The 20936-nt window shown below is 30.2% G+C and overlaps 1 protein-coding gene across 6 annotated transcripts in view; it reads right to left on the bottom strand.

Moving 5' to 3' along the window:
• The window catches only part of LOC132946947 (acetylcholine receptor subunit alpha-like), a 177297-nt gene that overhangs the window by 110390 nt on the left and 45971 nt on the right, over positions 1-20936 (bottom strand). For all 6 annotated transcript variants that reach the window (XM_061017069.1, XM_061017068.1, XM_061017072.1 and 3 more), the window contains one exon: positions 4843-4887. In XM_061017069.1, coding sequence (XP_060873052.1) covers positions 4843-4887 — 45 coding nt within the window. The remainder of the gene's footprint in view (positions 1-4842; positions 4888-20936) is intronic.

Genomic DNA, 20936 nt, shown 5'->3' on the forward strand with positions numbered 1-20936 from the left:
AAGGGCGATGTGACCAGGGTGCACTGTGATTTCTTTTGTCCTTAAAACTATTCAAAACACTGAAACAGAAATTGTATTAAGTTCTTGGGTCACGGTAGTTATAGAAATATATGTCTTAACTCTTTATATAACAGACGGTGGTTTATGTTAGTAATTATATAAGTCGGTAACACAGAAAAAACTAGTTATTATACAATTTAATTTCAAAATGTATTATACCCAACATATTATTATAATAATATAATAATACTAATAACATGTATAGTCAAGAATCAAAACGTTGCGTCGTGGAGTTGAATTTAAGAGACCGGCACTGGTGTTAAGTCACAAGCTATCATATTAATTGTTGTTTCCGGATAAGTCTCGTATTTGAGTCAGTTAAAAAAAAATATTTTAGAACAGTCCAGCAAATAATATAAAAAACTTAAGATTTTATGGATATTATGCGTCTTGAATAATAATTAAACTACTACAAACAGTGATATACATTTTTGATATTTTATTTTTAAATAATTCGTCCCTGACTTAAAAAATGTATATTTTTAAATAGTTTTTTTTATATTGTTTGGTAGACATTTAAATCTTTTACATAGTATAGTATTATATTATTGATAATCCGCACACGGAGGCAAACAAAAGATACAATCGAAAGTCGTTTATAAAGAGTTTAAAAAAAAACAAAAAATCAAACGGGAACAAAACGATCGAAACACCGAAATTGATTGCCAGCCGTGGCTGAACGATATCGAACGTAGCCGGGGTATAATGATGGTAATACGACGTGAATAGTTCTTCTTTTCTCCCCCCGTCGTCCGATTCCACCCATAAAACGGAACCGAAACAAATTCAACTTGCCGCGTGCACGTAGGTGTGTCTAACAAGCCCCCCGGCAAACAAACGTACAATAAATTGCGGTTGGGCGGTGGGTGGTGGGTGACGGGGTTCGGCGCGATGACGGAAACCCGCCGCGGACGCGGTAACAATTTTTTACACGAGTTCAAACAGCATTGCATCGTCGTCGGTTACCCGGGACCGTCGGTAAATATTAAGTGGTCGAATCTATCATTCGGGCAACGGCGAGGAATCTGATGACAGTGATGTACGATTGGTCAGGCCAATAATGTATGTGTATAATATTATTATTATGAAAACGTATACATATAGTTACGTGTCCCACCCACCCGGCAGCCCAATAATAATAATGATATGCGGTCGCCTTTCCTCTCGATATTCCCTTCTCCGAAGGACGTCGATGATATTATTATTAACACGTCCCACTATTCGGCTGTAAACCATAATACGATATTATCATAACGTTACCGAAACATTTCGTCGTTGGATGCGGCGGAGTGAATGTGTTTTCATTGTCGAAAACGGAACAGTACCTATATGTATTATTGTCATCGAGTAAAAAGCGTTTATATAATTTTAATATAATAGCGTCGATAGGCGATATTTGACCACGTCGAGCTGTGGGTATTCACTTCCGACAATGTTTAAATAGAGTATTTTAATATTGTATTGTTGTAGTGTCGTATAATTATAATGATAAATTATAGACTAGCGCACTATGATAAATAACCGTACATTGAGTTGTTCAGAATTATTTTTATATCGCTTTCGTGAACCCTTTTAAGTTTATTGCATGCTCGCTGCTCACATATTGTATTATATAATTAAAACTTTTCCTTTATTTGTGTTTGTAACTTACAAACATTCTTCACTTAATAAATTGTACATCACAATTCACAAATCTGTTTCATTTATCTCGTATTTACAGATTTCAAGTTGTTCACTACGATCTTTTATAATATATTGGACAAACAACCAGAAACTTAGTTCATTCATAAGGAACCTATTTTAAGCTAGATACGTTTTAAGAATTAAGTTGTTTAATACGTACAAAAAAATAATATATTTTTTTATTGATCCTAAGCATTGGCAACTATGGACATTAGCATTTTGTAGGGGGGTTACGGTTGGTTGAGGAGGCAAGGATTCGTCACTAAACCCCAGGTGGTCACCCATCCGAGAACGAACAGCGCCGGCTGATGCTTGACCTCAGAACAAAAGTTAGTGCCAAACACTGAGCCACAGCAGGCCCCAAAAAAATATTTTTTTTAACAAGCATTTAATAACATGTTTGTTTTGTAGAATATTTTTTTTATTCCTAACAATTCGTAAATATTCGCAATATTACAATATAATACCAAATTTCCTACACTATAATAGCTTTCGTGTACGTATTACTCGTTTTAAAGTTTTCGTTTAATATTATAATATGAAATACCTATATAAGTAATCATTTTATTGATACATATTTATTACTTTTATTACATTTAATGTTTTTTTATGATTCATATTTATATTTTTTTTCCAATTTCGCTTAGTTAAAAAAACCCTATTTGAGATAACAGAAGTTATTAAGAAGGCGCTACATTTATAAACGCAAAGTATTTACCCAAATTGTTTTATTTAATTGCTTAGTAATTATTATCAATTTTGGTAATGAATATTCATGTTATACTCAAATACCATATATTAAACTATTGTAATAATTTAAATTTCAAGGATAGTTTTGATAGTTTTAGTGTAAAGAAGTACCCTAGAAATCGCAGTTTAAACTACAGTCTGATAATATTCCATATAAGTTGGTTTTGGAAATCGAAGGGGACGAGCTGAACTGTGATAAAGTTAAGGCAAGCAACACTAATGGCAAACTTATGGGTGACCCATATTCGATATTCGATGGTAGGGGTAAGAGATCACATTTTAGAACAGGAAAAAGTTTTCAGTAAACTTCTTAGCTCACAGCTACATGATGATTTTAATATTAAAACGTCACATCGCTTTTTATTTATGATAAACTCAATTACTTATTGAATTATAGCATGTTTCAGTTGTTATTTTAATTTTTATTCATCTGAACGGATTAATTTAGTATAGAAAACACTTTGCTCTGTGTTATTTCCACAAAGACTGTTTCAATACGAATCGCATTTAAAGTTTTTAATATAAATCGAACGCAATGAGAAAAAAATAATCTCGATAGTCGGAATAATGTTATTTCACTATTGGCACCGTGATGAAAAATAAAATGGAAATAAAAGATAAAATTGAATGTTTCCACTAGGAATTTTATTATGACGTGTCTTGAAGGGGGAAAAAATGTATAAAATATGTGAGACGGTCCTTTCCGATTCAGACAGTAGAGGATTATCAACTGACTATTTTAACGTGCTCCGTGCACTTACCCCCAGGTACCTGCGTAGTTCGTCAAAACTTAATATTATGTATAGTGTTAAAGTCATAACTGTAATACATTATTTAACATGCAGGTGTACGTGCGGCGTCCCAGTGTGCACATCTGTTCTGAGTCGGCCTTATACTTGTCATATTATATGTCTACGACATTTAACATGCATGGCTCATGGTGCAGTTATATTGTTGGACGTCGTCTCGGAATAATACTCTGAGTAGGTATTAGATATTATCACGTTCGTTATTGACTGTTCGCCGGATTCGAATCGTACGTACCGGTATAGCAGGTGGGTGCCTACATATTATTAATTATTGCGATGTTATTTTCATTTCAATAATGAATCACGAGCAACCCCATCTTTTGGTTATTGTTAATAATTAACGATACATTTTAATTCGTTAATTCCTCCACGAACATGATATTTTAGTTCGGTAAATTATACGCCGCCGCGGAATTCCGAATATTATAATATCGTTTTCGTGTAATGAAAATTTTCTACCCGTAACATTGTATTTTAATAACGATACCCATCGCAATATAATATAGACTATTATATTATTATAATGACGTGCTATTAATAACATGTTTTTCAATTACCTTAGAAAATAATTAGTTCGTGACCTCAAACGTGTATAATATGTTTATATATTTTGTTGTGCGTATGCGGTTTTAATTACTTACGATAGCGTATTAAACCGAATCGAAATATTAAAAAAACATGTACGATTTAAAAGTTACTTGTACTTACTATGCCTACTGACGTTTGTCGATTTTATTCAAAATCAATGATATAATATACTGCGAAATATTATGTATTTTGATAATTTTTGTATTTTCTATGAATGTCGAGCTATTATTTGTGTTTGGTTCATGCAAATAAATAATAATAATAATTTATGTCTGAAAAACTATATAAAAGTATATCGTAATCGTCCCGCACTGTATTTGAAGTTAAGTATTTGAAAATGGCAATTGGAATTTCTCAAAACTGCTTAGACATCACAAATCGATATTGCAACATCAATAATACTGAAATGTTGTATCTGTAGTATCACAACATGATTTATATTCTATGTTTTCATGTTATACACACAATAGTAAGCGTCATTGTAGTTTCGAATAAATTAGAAGGATTTCATCAAAATCCAAAAATATTTGATTCTAGATGATTCGATGATTTTTATTCGTTATAGCGAGCGGTTTTTTTTCTTTTTAGTTGAATTCTTTTGAAAAACGATAAAAATAAAAATAAAATAAAACATTATATTCACCCTTTAAAATATATATATATATATATATATAAAAGAATATATCCATATATAAATAATATATACGTATATATTATATACAATGGGGTGTATTGATTGCCGACACAGTGAAGTAACGGATGGACGGCAGAGGGCTCGATAGCCCTGTTATATAGGAATATCACAGCATGCTCCAATACAATGACATGGACTCTTAAGGGACAAAAAAAATTTTCATCAAGTACCTAGTGATTTATTTGCAGAGATAAAACTTCCGTATAAAGCCTCGATTTTCCGGATAAGTTATAATAGTCATGGAAATACAAACATTACCTGTTCCACCCACAGATTGGTGGTCATTATCTGATTTTTCAAGTTCTGAAACAAATGAAATGGGTAATTATTATAAACACGATGTAGTATAAAACAATTGCATACGTTTATTATATTGTATTATAAAACATTTTCGATGTACCGTCAAATAAATAGACCAAACTACAGTCAACTCCAATATTATATTTCCATGCTGCGTATTATAGAATAACGCACAAGCACATAACACACATATTATTTCATACGTATTTACGATCAAAAGTTCTGCCGTGACGCGCATACACTCACGTTGCCCCCCCCCCCCAAACACTGTTCTAAAATACCCACACGATAATATAGTGCGGACGCATCATATTATGGACTAAACGTTCCGTTGAACCGATACACGCCATTAACATAGAGTGGATACTGTTTCTACAGCAGTTGATATAATATTATGTAATCGAAAACAACAGCGGCGCCGTGTCGTGTTGTCGAAACATCATTACCATTTCTTCAATTGGAGGCGAAACTTGAAAATTTTATCGTTTGAACGAGTGTCTGCGGCGTGTTCATATTTCAATTCACCGGGTTATTCAGACATTTTGGGAATCGTCGTAGGGCTATATGTATTTGAGATCATCAACTAAACTCGCTTGTTTCTTTATTTCCTTATCGAACACACACACACCGCATCCACGCTTATTTCCAAGCTTTAATATGTATGTGTTCGCTAGCTCAGTAATATAATTTAAACCATGTATTTATTATAGATACCATATTATATTAGGTACCTGCATATTATTTGTGTTTTTGCACTAACGTTTGGACATTTTTAATGATTATTGTTGCGCACATACACAATTAAATTAGTTGAGTTTAGTACCCGCTCACTATATAGTTAAAAAATCGTGCTACACCAATTAGTATTATCATACGATTACTAAAAGTTCTGCACACAAATCAAAATATTATATCGCGTATATTATTGTAGTTATACCTAATATCAAACTAGAACCTATTAAGTTGTCTCTGCAATCACGATACTATTATATCGCACACAACAAGTAGTTGTAACCAAGATATTAGGGCATTAACAACATATTACATTATGTTGTATTACACACCTAATAACAAACAGTAGTAGAATAAAAATACGCACACACCGCCAAGAATAAAGAAGAAAAACCACTGAGCGATCTAAATGACTCCAGACATACAGCCGGATACCCATATATTCTATTGTACCTATGCACCTTGGTTGTGCCCTATGTTATACATAAATACAATTCTAAATTTTCTTTTTCATCGACTTGATTGAGTGTAACCCACTTCGACAAGCCACGACATTCAAATGAAATGATCACAACGATAACAAACGCGTTATCCCTTCATTAATTTATGACAGTTCATCGAACTCCCAAATCAAACCAGTTCTAAATTCCATTTTCATATGTTATCTAGAATCCGCTTATACCCCACTAACATACAAAAATACTACTATGTCCCTACCTACCGCATTTCCGAGCTAACCATTTTTTTAAAATCTTTCTCGTATGTTATTTTAGTACAACAATGTTTTGGCAATTATTTATTCTGTTGGGATAGATGTATAATAAAATCTTAATATTAGCTTTTCAAAACCAATATAAATATCACGTGTTATCTTATCAATTACATAGTATCATAATATTATATTTATAATATAATTGTACCTTAATACTATATAGGTATTATTTTACACATTGTACTCAATGAGTACTTTGGCATAACACATGACGTCAAGAACATAGAACACAGACAGGTCTCAAACAATTGTGAGTTTCGCGTCTTGTATACAACATATTATAATATAAGTACGATTTTCACAGTATATCAAGCTATGAGAATTAATTATGAAAATAATTATGGACGTATTATCATATAATTTTAAATACTAATATATACCTACCTAGGAAATAACATGCATACCGTGTTTGAAAAAATGATTTCTATTATTAAATGCAATTTAATGATCTTGTAACTTTTGTAAAATCATGTCAACTCTTATTCACAATAGACAATAAAAGAATGTTGTTTTTATACATAAGATACGTATTATGCGTTAGTGCATTACAGTAGTAGTATAAAAACGCAACTAAACTAGACAATACAATTTGGTTGGTTAAACATTCCATAGACAGTCATAATATTGAAATATAACGCTGTTTGGTTTTTAGATAGACTTACAATTTCCGAGGAACTAAACAAAGAGAAATAATTACGGATGAATAGATTCATACAAAAATAATATAATTCAAAAAAGTATAAGAAGATCATAATATATGATTCAAAACGTAGTACAACCGGGTACTTATATTATTTGTTACAGAACTGCACAACGCGCGCCATCGCCATTCTTATGAAACTTTTTCAAGTACTTATACGAAAAGTGTATTATAATACCACATTTCGAGCGATTGGCTGTGTTTTACAAATCATACACATTTAACTCGATGTTCAACATATTATTATATTGAGCTTTTTAAAAAACTAAACAACACAATATAATTAATTATAAATAAGTTATACAAACAACATAATATGGGGTCAACATACCATGTATACGTGTATTCTTTGATTGGCGAGTATCGCAGTATGTTAAGCCATATTATAATAATAGGTTATATTATTATAGCCATATTATAGCCATATTATTATATATTGTTAATGTTGCATAAAGTACCTGCAGACGTTTGGCAATAACCAATAAGCAATAGATATACCACAAACTGTGATATACCTACAGCAGTCCTAATCGGATTATGATTTTGTTGGGAATACATTTAAACGGCAGAGGATACACGACTCGAATAAATAGAGTAATTATTATCATTATTCAGAATAAACGCGTGCGGGTTATTTCGAAATTGAATAATCAAACACCTTTAATGCGATTGTGTGGCGTTAATATTAAGATAGTTAATAGGATTGATTTAATTACTGTGAAGTATGCCTAATGTAAGATGGCAAGTATTCGGTAAGCCGTCAAAGTGAAATATCGTTATTATCTACGTCTTCCAGCCTGCAAGGTAAGTCAAACACTGCCGCTGCAGTGAAGATGGCTAGCTATGGGTAACTGTCATCGCCGTGTGTATCTAATTTTCGGTGAGATAACACCGTGGTCGTATGCCAAAAAAAAAAAAAAAAAATCAATAAAAAAATCGAACTTACTTCCGATAATACATCCCGACGGTTTTGCGTTGGACACAAAAGGTATTGTTCCGTGCCAAACATTAAGTAACCTGCGATGAAGAAACGCAGTTGAATTCTATACGTAATCTGAAATATCAATACGTCTTCTCGATTCCACAACGATTTATTATAACTGTATAAGCGATTAATATATTATAAATCACCGTTTCATTTCGTCGATGTTACACGACACTCGATCTCGGCGATTGCGATCAACCTTGAACCCGTGAAAATTGAATTGTTTCTATTTTAAATATTTATATTATTGGATATGTTTTGGTCGGATGAAAGTGGAGCTCATATGCGAAACGAGTTGAATTAGTTTTTTTTTCAAAATCAGTTCATTCCATTGATATTTTGACTCTAGCGTATTCGCGCTGAGATAATCTCTATACCGGTAGATGAAATACAAGCATATAAATAACGACCACTTTTCTGACTACAGCCAGTTATATAAATTATCGGTGTTGTGTGTAAAATTAATAAAACCCTTGAATTTGTGACTTAAAAAAAATGGTCCTTCTCTAAATGTTCAATGGATCACCTACAACAGATATTGGCAATTTAAATTTTTAACACAAATCTTTGAAATGTCTATTATAGGAAAATATCTGTTGTTGTCGTGGATATAATATAGTGGGTATGACAGTATCATATATTATTAAAATTCTCCGAATGCAAGTGCGATCGACGATTGTTTATATCGTTCCAGTACACCAAATAATAATATGCATTTGTGCAATCATAACAATATGGATTTTGCACGAGCGTCTTTTAAGCTTAATATGGCAAATCGTTTGTCACTTATAAAACTGCTTTTGATGGAAACTCAAAATCACCGACATTATTTTATTTTTATTTACACTGGACCACATTTTTTGCTCGTTGCCACACGATTTTATGTGGCAGTAATACCGGACGGAGGTGAATGTTACATTACGAGGCCAAAGGTCCTAGTCGTTTGATGGGATTATATGAGAAAAAATACATCAATAATGACGTTCTGAGTTTTTATCGCTCTCTGTTTCAAAAAGACAAAAAGATAGTTCCTTACAATACGTCCAGACGGTAGACACACACACACATAATCTTAGACAAGTTTTAAATACGCTACATACCTACTTAAAATTATAATGATAAAACAATGCGGTTGGAAATATATCAATAAAATAAAATGAATACACATTCACGATTCACGAATCAGAATATTACGTAGTTTTATAATTATTTGAGGTTTTATTATTCTGCTGGTATAAATATGACGTATAATAAATCTAACCTTACAACTTGTTTTAAAATATATAAAAGTTATTATAACATAAAAATAAAAATCTATTTTAGTGATCGTACGGTATGTACCTAGGTATAAATCCTATAATATAGTTAGACATTGTATTTAAACATTAAAAATAAAATAATATTATTGTATGCATTAATTAGCGCGTAGGTAGATAAACCAACCGCGTCCAACCTATTTTATTTATGTTATTATAAACAATTATTTCTATTACTTTTTAGTTTTTTCTTAGAATAATGCTATTTATTTTTAGAATGGTATATATTATTTGTTATTTTTAAGGTGTAAATGTCTTCAGATCATCGACTCGTGTAACCGCGGTTTTATAATAGAACTATATTTGTACAAATTGTTTTTTTTTTTCAATTCGAATAATACTAGGGATTTTGTAAATTATCGTCGATTTATTTCCAGCTTTCTTGAAAGGTTTATGCTCCCCCCCTCAACACCCAACATACACATCCGTATTCCTATTGATAAACTTAAGTTGCCGAGCTTAGTTCGGGAATCCCAGTAGTTTATGTACCGGGGAAAAGTACTGACTATGTTTCACAAAAATAATGGGACGTTTAACAAATGTTTCAATTTCGGTATATAGTGAATATAGGTATTTTATATGGAACATAAAAACTTAAGATTATTGTACCGATAGTGATCAGTCCTATTTTTATTATACTCGAAAACCTATTAAGCTACTCGTGCATTAAGTCATCATTTTATAATTTATTATACCTACGATATGTAATGAAACTGAAGTTAATTGATTTGTTTATAAATAACTATTATATAAATAATATATTATGTATACAAAATAAAATAAAATGTCTATAAAATGCTCCTTTTTAAAATTTGTTTGCTTATAAGATGAAGTTTCACTCAAATTCATTTGGATTCTTGTATTAAAAATGTAAAACATACATAAATATATATTTGAGCATCTGCAAAGATAATAACAATTATTATGGAAGTTTAGATTTTTAACTTCAATCGTAATTAGTCTCAAAGATAAGACTCCGAAAAAAAATCAGTGTTAAGGTTTGTGTGTATTAAATCATTGTCAACGTTAAAATACCAATGTGTAAAATGATAATTATAATTATTAAAGGAAAGTGATCGAAGTTGTAATATATATTTATGTTAAGATGTATAGTCTTTAGGGTTTATAAAAGTCTTTTTCTCTGGTACTTTAAAACATAGCTCCGTAAGTGGAAAATGCTTCGTAGGGGTTTATTTTTGTTTTGCATAAATTTGTTGACAAATTCTAATTTTTAAGGGAATTTTCAGAATTTATTTTGGAACGTTTGCTAATATTATAATACAATATATATTATGGCAAAACCAGCATGGTGGTTTATTGTGCCAAACGTGTGGAAGGCATGCAATACTCCGGGTGGTATAGCCGTATGGGCAGTGTTCGGATTAGATAAGTAGTTTTTTTATCTAGATAATGTATCTAGATAGAGATAAAATATAACTTAACTCATATTTATCTAGATAAAGATAAATACTTTTTTATCTAGATAAAAAAAGATACAATTTTTTTTTAAATGGGTTTTAAATTTAGGTATATTTTAGTTGGGCACTAGCAACATAATAATAATAATAATGATATAAATAAAAATAATTACATTATTTATAAACCATAAACTTGGTTTGAGAATTTGTATAAATATTTAAATGCGTTTGTACAATTTCGCGATTTTTATCAATAAAAAATATATCTAGATGAATAATTCATTCAGATGAGTAAAAAAATTATCTAAGATGAACGTTTAGATACCTTGTAACTATTTATCTAGATAAGATAAAAGATGAACAAATAATTATCTAGATATTCATCGAGATAAATTTATCTATAGATAATTCTGAACACTGCGTATGGGATAGGTATACCACCGTTTTCATATCGACAAATAGCTTAAGAGGCTATAACAATACTTTTATTTTAGTGTCTTGAGTATTTTAAAGTGTGTTCTTAAACAAAACCCCACTTTGTAAACATGTTTCCGTTACAAGATAGTGTACACCAGGGGTGTCCAACCTTTTGTGAAGACTGGGCCACATCATATAGGTAGAAGTTGTTGTGGGCCACATATTTTTTTTTTAATAATAATAGTAATAATAGTAAAAAGAAGTACACAGAAAAATATATTTGTTTATAACAAAAAAAAAGTTTTAGTTTAAAAAAGTTATTTAATGAGAAATTTGAAATTTGTTTTTTTTGTGAAAGTAATGAATCAATATCTGGATCGATCGAAGTTGTGGCAATCCTTAAACAACTTTCAAGATGCTTGTCTGATATAGTGAACCGATTCTTAGTCTTTGTGTTTTTCATTCTTGAAAACAATTGTTCGCAAATGTAGGTACTGCCGAAAAGCGAGAACATGAATAAGGCATGGTCATGAAGGACTGGATATATTTCTTTGGGTAGATATAATTTATAAAAATCTAATAAAGATGACTGATTGAATTTTTCTTTGAGTTGAATATCTGATTGCAACTCAATGCATTCCATTTGAAATTTAGTTTCCACAGCTGGAATGTCAACCGAAAATGGTGTTGCAAAAATAGCAAAGAGTTGACTATTCTTACGAAAATCTTGAAAACGGGTTTCAAATTCATTAATTAAAATTAAAATCAAAGAAGCATATTTCTCGCTATTCTCTGGGTTGTGCTTGGCCAACACAGGGAAATACATAACATTTTAGGTTTCATAATTTGTTCTCGTAATATTAATATATTATATACAATTAATTCATGGTTTTTAAATTGAAGTGAGGGCCGCATCAAAATCTACCACGGGCCGTGGGTTGGACACCCCTGGTGTACACTGAAAGAAATACATTTTTAAACGTATTTTTATAGAGCATATTATTTTACGAGTCTTAAGGAATTTTTCATATTATTTTTTTAGCACATCAAGATCCAAGCGCTAATAACAATCATTAATGTTGGGGGGGGGGGGGGAATTATGTATATTTGAATATTGTTCAAAGGAAAAAGCGCTTCTGGAAATAAACAATACCCAAATGTCAATGTCATATTCAGATTCAGGCAAACATTATAACGTCAACAAAATACTTAAATACAAATCTATTGTTTTAAATGTAAGAGCAATGTTCAAAAGCTATACAGTATAATATATAATATTTGACTTGTGTAACAAATGTAATCATGTATGGGCATGTTAAACTATGCCTAACACTAATTGAAAATGTATTTGTTATTTTATTAATATTAAAACAACTATTGTAATATCTATATATATTATAAAATAAAAATCTATTTTTAATTATTGGTTTATCGCGGAATCGTATACAACAATTCATTGCCGGATAATGAAATTGTCACGGTTCGTCGATCGATTAAGTTATGTATTATTATTTTGTTTAAACCACAGTTGATCCTTATATTATGTTTCATACTTTTATATTATAAATTTATGTTTGATCCTTGTGTATTCCAATGTGCAGGGCCTACGTCTTGTTTAACAATTGTAATTTAATTAAATTTGTTATACCTTGACGTTTCCACCGTTAAAATAGCACGTGTGTATTACACACATAAACGACTTGTGCATAATAATATTATAACAACTTAATCGCGTAAAGGGACGTCCCTGTTATTATATAGCGACGTTAATTAACTGCTCCCCACATCACCTATATGATGCGCATCTCCACGACGTTGTGTGTCGTTTATAGTTATCATAATATTATGAAGGTACCAACCAATTGTTTCTAGAAATTTAATTTCAGCATGTATCACGTGGATACTAGGTACTATACACCGAGTCGTGATACCCCTCTCTGGTTGTATAATTAATTATCGTCGAAAAAAAAAACTTTTTTCTGAATATCACATGCACCGCCGTTTTGGGGTAGGTACCTATAATAATATTGTAACGGTTATTTTATTATATGTCTGCACAACACTATAATATGTACAATGATACTCTGCCGTATGCACAGTGACTTAACAGCAGATAATTGTATTCCCCATAAGCTACCAAATTATTCCCGTGAAATAAGCGCTGAAAAATTGTATACTTTAACGCTTCAAAAAAACTTTGGCAAAAAGGTCAATTTTTTTTTAAAACCTGTTCTTCACATTTTTGTTTATCTTAAAGCACATCAATACTTATGAGCTTCTTGGCATCGTCAATCAAATCTATATGACTTAGTGTTTAAAAAATATTATTTTTTTTTGTGGCTGAAACAAGTTAATACATTTTGAAACTTTGACTGATTTTTTTCTGCCATTCGGTGTAACATTGCTTATAGAATTATCAGCACACCTGCTTATATTTATAAACTCGTATACAATTATCAACTATTATTTTGTATTTTACAATTCGCTAAAATACGAAAAGAGCACTTTAATGCCATATGCTTTAAAGATGCAAAACCCTAAAATATGTTAAGTAAAATTGTGTATACAGAACCATTTTGGTCATAAAACACAATTCGGTTTAACTAGCTATTTTTTGAATAAACAATAGAAATATTCAAAAGCGTATAAATTTAATTATCGATCCTTGATTGAATTTAGTAGTTGGCATAGAATTAGAACTCAAAATATATATTGAAAGCAAAGTTGATTCCAATCTCAGCTCAAGTAACAAGGTAGGTAATCCATCTTAAAGGATACAGTGATAATTGATATTAATTATTTATTTATAATAATCCACATCATTTACAATATATCTTGGACCAAAGAAATATTTTCTATACCTATAGGTAGGTATAATATATTGGTATATTGTGATTATTGTTATTTATACTATTGTTTCTAGTACATGTTTTTTTCAGATCATGTAATTAGGCCACTAGCCATTTTATTTGATGTTCATGAAGTCATTGATTACTGCAAAGCTTTAGTTCTAGATTAAAGATTCAATATTGTAAGATATTATAGTATAATTATATTTATTAACTTAGTAGAAATACATTTTAAATGTTGCGAAATATTTTTTATTTGTTACAGATATCCAAACCGTTCTTTAAAATAAATCCCCCATAGTATAGTTCAGTGCTCACTCTAAATCTAAAGTCTATCTCCACCTATAATAGCAGTATATGTGCGTTAGACCAATAAACCTAATGTGCTGCGAGTCTGAGACCAACAAATTGTAATAATTTTTTTTAAAAATTACACCGTCACGACGAGAATATAGTAAGATTTCTCCAGCCATGTGATCCAGCCCCCCAGGAGTATTTATTTGTATGTGTTAAGTCGGCGTACGCATGTGAGCATCTTGGCACGGACAACTATGTTTAATTTTGTTTTTGTTTTTAACAAAAGTGTTCACGACCATATTTCATTCAATTATTTTTTAGACATTACCGGCATTTTTGCTTTGATGCAAAACAATATTAAATACGAAATATTTTAAGGAATTTGTACATCATCTGTCTTTGGTACCAGTTAATCGTTATTATACGTGTATTAATGTATTATGTACAAGACTAATTAAATCCACCATAATATTATTACTATAAATATTTTTGATTGAACTAATCAGCCGCATATACTACCAAAACGAAATAGACGTACGGTGTAGTCGAACTCATAAATCGAATGCCGGCCAGTATATATCATATATATTATACGAACATAAGCGGATGGTCGGGGATGGGTGAGGATTTTGGCAGACTAAGCCTCGACAGAATGTTAACAACCTAGGAACGAAAACGCATCATCCGTGGTTCTATTTAATGCCATTATACATTTCAAGTCCATCCCATTCCTACATATACTGTGCGATCAAATATCCGCCCCCCACACGTATGGCGATAAAGACACCACCACTTCCTCAATTTATATCGCGAGACAATCAACGCGTCTGAGTGCCTGATGGTGGCATAATGTCATTTATATTCGCATCCATATTAATAATATTATGTGTATCATCATCACACGCACGCTCACCATCACATTTTATTGCTGCATCGATGACTGCATACGTATTGTTATATTATAATATTAAATATTATACGCAAGTACTCAAGAGGGCAGCACCGCCCACTCGTAATTTTTTAATAAAAAAAAAAAATAAAATAAAATAAACGATTTAGGAGGGTATAGAATCCTGAAGGTTGAAAACGACATATTTTTATACTCGAGATAGATGACGATATTATCCGCGTGAGTCATTCTTTTTTTTTATCTGCGCATTTGATAACTGCAAAAAATTATTGATTTTTGTTTTATTTTTTAAAGCTTCATTTTAAATTTTTTTACGAACGATAAAATGTTTGGTGTACGATTTTAGGCAAAATGTCAACGCCAACAGTAAATCACACAGAAATGCAGTCGCCTTATTTGACGAGTGGAAATTTGTTTCATATACAATAATGTGTAACGAACGGCAATGTGGACAATCCTAGCATTTTTGGACAATATAGATGGATAATATTTATTATTTAATCATTTTATAAATTGCCCGAGAGATTTGATATATTGGTCGGGCAAATTATGGAATTACTGATTTAACGCGGGCAAAGTGAATTAAAAAAAATAAATATTTATGTACCTCTTAGGTATTTTTGCGAATAAATATTATGAATGCAATCGATAATAATTCTCCTAATATACCGATTTATATTATTGTAATCTAGATGCATCCAAATTTAAAATATATTAGTTATTTGGTTTTTTTACTTATTCGTTCTCGTTACCTAAGGTGACCTATATAACATTATAATCGTGTATGACTAAAAACATTGTCCACGGAGCAAGTCATCAGCCTACCCTGCAGATAACCCTGTGCGCACCCTTAAATCCATAACTGAATAGGTACTACAATTTTAATAGTATGTGCATAATAATTAAGAGCTGTTTAACATTAAAAACGGATTTCAAAGATTATGAACAAGATTATGGATGACTTTGTATATCAAAATATCATGGAAGTAATATAATGTAATTATGGCGTAATAATTAATAATAATTTGTGTATAAAACCATTCTTTTATTTAAATTTTTAATAATTACCTATACATTTTAATATATACTACATGTCAAATCATTTTTTTATTAGTTTGCAGTTATTTTTAAATAAAACTCGAAATTAATTTAACAATCACTTCACATTTTACGTCTCCCGCTAGAGTTTGGTAGGTAATCGTTTGAAACTCCAGGGCTATAAGTAATCGTTTCTACATTGCTCAGCTACATTGAGCACTGTAGTATACACTACCCGGAAATTCAATGAAATTCGCCGTTTTTACTTTATATTTATATACATTAAAATACAATAATATATTACAGCCTATTCGAATGTATTGACAAACTAATTTTTTCAACAAAAAAAAAAGCTGTGTAAGGTATCTTTGTATTGACACGCGTATTATAACGGTTATTTGATTTAGTCCAAGTTGTCCATTTAAAAAATGTTTCCGATCCACCATCTCACAAAGAGAGAGAATTTGAAAAGAAAAAACCTAGTGCTCCGGATTATATTATTAATATTCAATTTTATTTACGATGTGTTTCAATAAGCATCATTATACAATAAGCACCGCAATTTCCCTCGAATAATGCATTTCTCAAAGGAGGTGTTACCATTGGGTTTCTTCCTCAACATGATATTCATGTTACTTTATTCTGTTTTTTTTTCTCCATCTAATTTGCTTATTGTAATTATTGTGTACAGATTGTAAATTGTCTTTCTTAATAAAAAAAATTTAAAAAAAAAATGATGCATTTTAATCCTTTTTGGGATTTTCAAATATACTGAAAAATGTTTTTTTTCAAATAATTATTTTTTGTTACCATTTAAAAAGTACCGTGTAATGGTACAAACATTAAAAAAAAAAACGCTGTGTAATTACCGTTGCCGTAATTCTCAGCCATGTGTAAATAAATAATAAAACATAGGTACAAAAATATTTATTTGTATAGTAAAAGTAGGTGTAAGGATTTTATTCTACAATCTATATTGAATATTTTTAAAATTTTTATTTTATACTTATTTAGTTATTTACAACGAGGCTAAAATAATTTATAACACGATGTGCTAGTTTTAACCACTAACATATTTATTTATCATAATATAATTGCATCAAAAAAATAATTGCAAAACAATTTAATCTAAAAATATCAAAATAATTTACTACACAGTATGGATAAAATTTAATTCGGTCCACTTCACGAAAATATTAAAAAACTATCCATGTTGTGTAACAAAAAGTCATTTTCACAAAATTGATACATTCTATGAAGTGGTTGTTTACTTCACGATTACACTAAGTGGATGTGACATATATATATTGTTTTATATTTAAAGTATATCAAGTGGTAGGTACCAACGGACATTCATATTCTGTCATAATAATATATGGTTTGCTATTGTGCGTTGCCAAATGTTATGGTGTGTGGGAACATAATATTATTATTATTATATTTGTATAATACTACGCAATATTATTATATTATATCAATATATTATGTAGTATTAAACTGCAGAATAGATCGCCGTCACGATACTACCGCCATCACCCACACTACCCACACCATACCAAAATAATTATATCATAGTATTATTATAAGTGATGACATACGTTTCGGTTCAGGTTAGACGAACTTATAGGGCTGTGGACTCCGTGTTAATTTTCTTAATTTGTTTTTTATCTTTTACGTTTTATAAAATCTAGTGTCCACGAGACGTCCACAGAAATGTCCACGAGATCATAATTTTGATTTTTTCAAATACAATTATTAAGTATCATAATATAGTATATATATATTAGTTGGGTCATTGAAGGTATTAATAATTTCAGTACTGTACCACTTTTACAGAGTTATGCATTATTTACTTTATAAATATAATATATTAACATTGAAAGTATAATTAATAATTTCGAACAAATACTTTAAAAAATATTCCACAATTTTCTTAAAACAATACATAAATGCCCGGACTGCATTGAACACACTCATAGTCGGGCGAATATAATAAACGCACAATTTACCGTTTTTACCAAATTTTCTTACCAGTGAAATTCACAATATCTCTAGTACAGACTACGCACATATTAGACTGTTTGCACCGACATCTCAGACGCGTGCCAAGTGCTAACACCAATATTTAACGGCGTATCATACATAATATTATAGTATCCGCCATCACGACGACAATATTTTATAAAATAATTCCGCATGATTACATTGTTATCGTCATGAACATGATTGGGACAAACGGTGCACGAAAAATAATCAAATCGTATGGTCTCGTGTGCGTTATTACTCTCGGAGGAGGAGACGGAAAAAAAAAAATCGCAACAATACTGCTCGCCACGTGACACCACGAGCCGTTGCTCACAAATTTTCACTGTAAATAACCAACAGGGAATATATAATATTATTATTATTATCGTTGCACGTTCCATTGCACCCAACGGCTCAATATATTACTATGACCCTAAACATAAAAACAAAAATAGGAACCCCGTAAAATACAACATATTATACGCTATTTTAACGCATCACGCGCATGAATTGTTAAATTCGTTTCAATGAATTTACGTTTTTTTAATAATAATAAAGTATTATTTTAACGGGGCAGTGTGTTTAAACACATACTTACGTTTAAAACAAATAACTCAATGTTCGGTTTTGTTGTGGTGCAGATAACGAGACCATCGTGCACTGATCGATACTATTAACAGTATATTATTATACACATTGTCTCGAAGGTATTAAAACTGTTGAAGTCATTATGAAACAACAATATTTTGAATACAAATTAATGAGTTATTTTTTTTATTACTATTTTTTATTTTTATCTTTTTTTAAGTTTTCTACTTTTTGAAATAAAACAAAAATTATAAATTCTGAGCGGAGCGATCAACGTATTGATTTTACAACATAAATATATTTTCTGGTAGCAAAGTGTATATAATTGCTACTTTGTGGGGTCAAAAGTAAAACATATCTAGTACCTAGTTTTCTTGATAAATGGGAAAGTTAAAAAAATGAATAGAGAAGAACAGATATTTTTTACGCAAAACCAGTTTTTGGCGGAATTGATTTTGTTTTTGGTTATTATTCTAAACCAAGATTTCTCATAAAACGAATAAGTTTTTTTGTTGCAATTCGAAAACTATTTACTATAGAAAAATGTAAGTTACATATAAGTTATCATTTTCTAAAATCTATAAAATGTCGTGTAAACTAAATGTAAAGCTATTTATAGGCATTTGGAATTTGGAATTTAAACATTTTTTTAAAGCCAAAAAAAAATAAAAATATTATTAGTTATTTATTATATATATTATTATTATTATTTATATTTTACCGTACGTTATGACAATATTTAGATACATTTTAATCTATTGCTTATTTAGTATTTTGATACCTACCGTATAACTTCTGCCGTACTTATAATAGTAATATAAATTACTATAAATAGCTGTATATAAATTTAAAATAATATACTTAATCATGTAGGCTGACAGACCGTTTCTGTCCAGAATTATTTTTTCTGTAAAATGATTTATCGTCGAATTCAAATATAATACATTCATTACAGTGACCTGTTCAATGACGAGGCACACCGACACCTATAACTAACAACTGTATAGCAAAGCAATTTCCTACTTGCTCGTTTAATTTCACATTATGAAGTAGAATATTTTTCAAAGAACGTTTATGTATAATAATATAATAGTAATAATATAAAGTTTAGATATTTGTAGTAGTTATCTTATATTTTTTTGTTACATTTTAATATAATTATTTTTTCGATGCTGAGATTTCTGGTTGAATTATTATTTTTCCAAACCATGACATTTTAAAAATATTAAAAAGGGAAAACGCCGTATTGACTGGGCCAAACTCAATGAATCAGTCTGTATAATAATAGCACGTATATATTATACTGCAGCATGCTAAATAATTGGTAAGTCAGTTACCCTAGTCCAGGATGTAGTGTGAATATTTTAGTGCCATTTTTCAAAATATGTAATATATTATGATTAGTGGCCTTCATTTTACCATGATATATTAATGTCATATTATATTGCATTAAAAAAACTGCACCAAAATACTCGCACTGCATCATTAACAACTACTGTTACTGATTTTTAAATAAATTAACATAATGTTTATTTTATAATCGGTATATTATATCATCTTCCCTAATCATTCCTTGATATGATGCGTATGTGTTTATGTGAATTGCCATGTTTAAAATATTATACACTGAAACGATAATTATTGCAGTAAACTGGATAGTGAAAATTGTACAGACAGATGCTAAACACTTCAGTGACTTTAGTACTTATGATTTTAACAAGTCGTAATAATAATGATGTACCGGAAAAATGTATCGTTTTAAATCCGATGTAGCCTACTACAAGACAAATTTCCAACTCAAGACTTCTTTGACAAACATATTATTATACTCGGTAGGCATTTTATGTTAACGGTCAAGAGTTTTAAGATTAATTCAAACTATGTGTATATCTAAAGTTTAAGTAAAAAAACAATACCTAAATACAATTTTATTTAACGATGATTCCTTTAGCAAAAAATTAACTAGTATTATTATTTAACATCAAGTAAGATCAATTATTTTATG

Source organism: Metopolophium dirhodum, chromosome 6, assembly GCF_019925205.1.
Source record: "Metopolophium dirhodum isolate CAU chromosome 6, ASM1992520v1, whole genome shotgun sequence".
Taxonomy (NCBI): Eukaryota; Metazoa; Arthropoda; class Insecta; order Hemiptera; family Aphididae; genus Metopolophium; species Metopolophium dirhodum.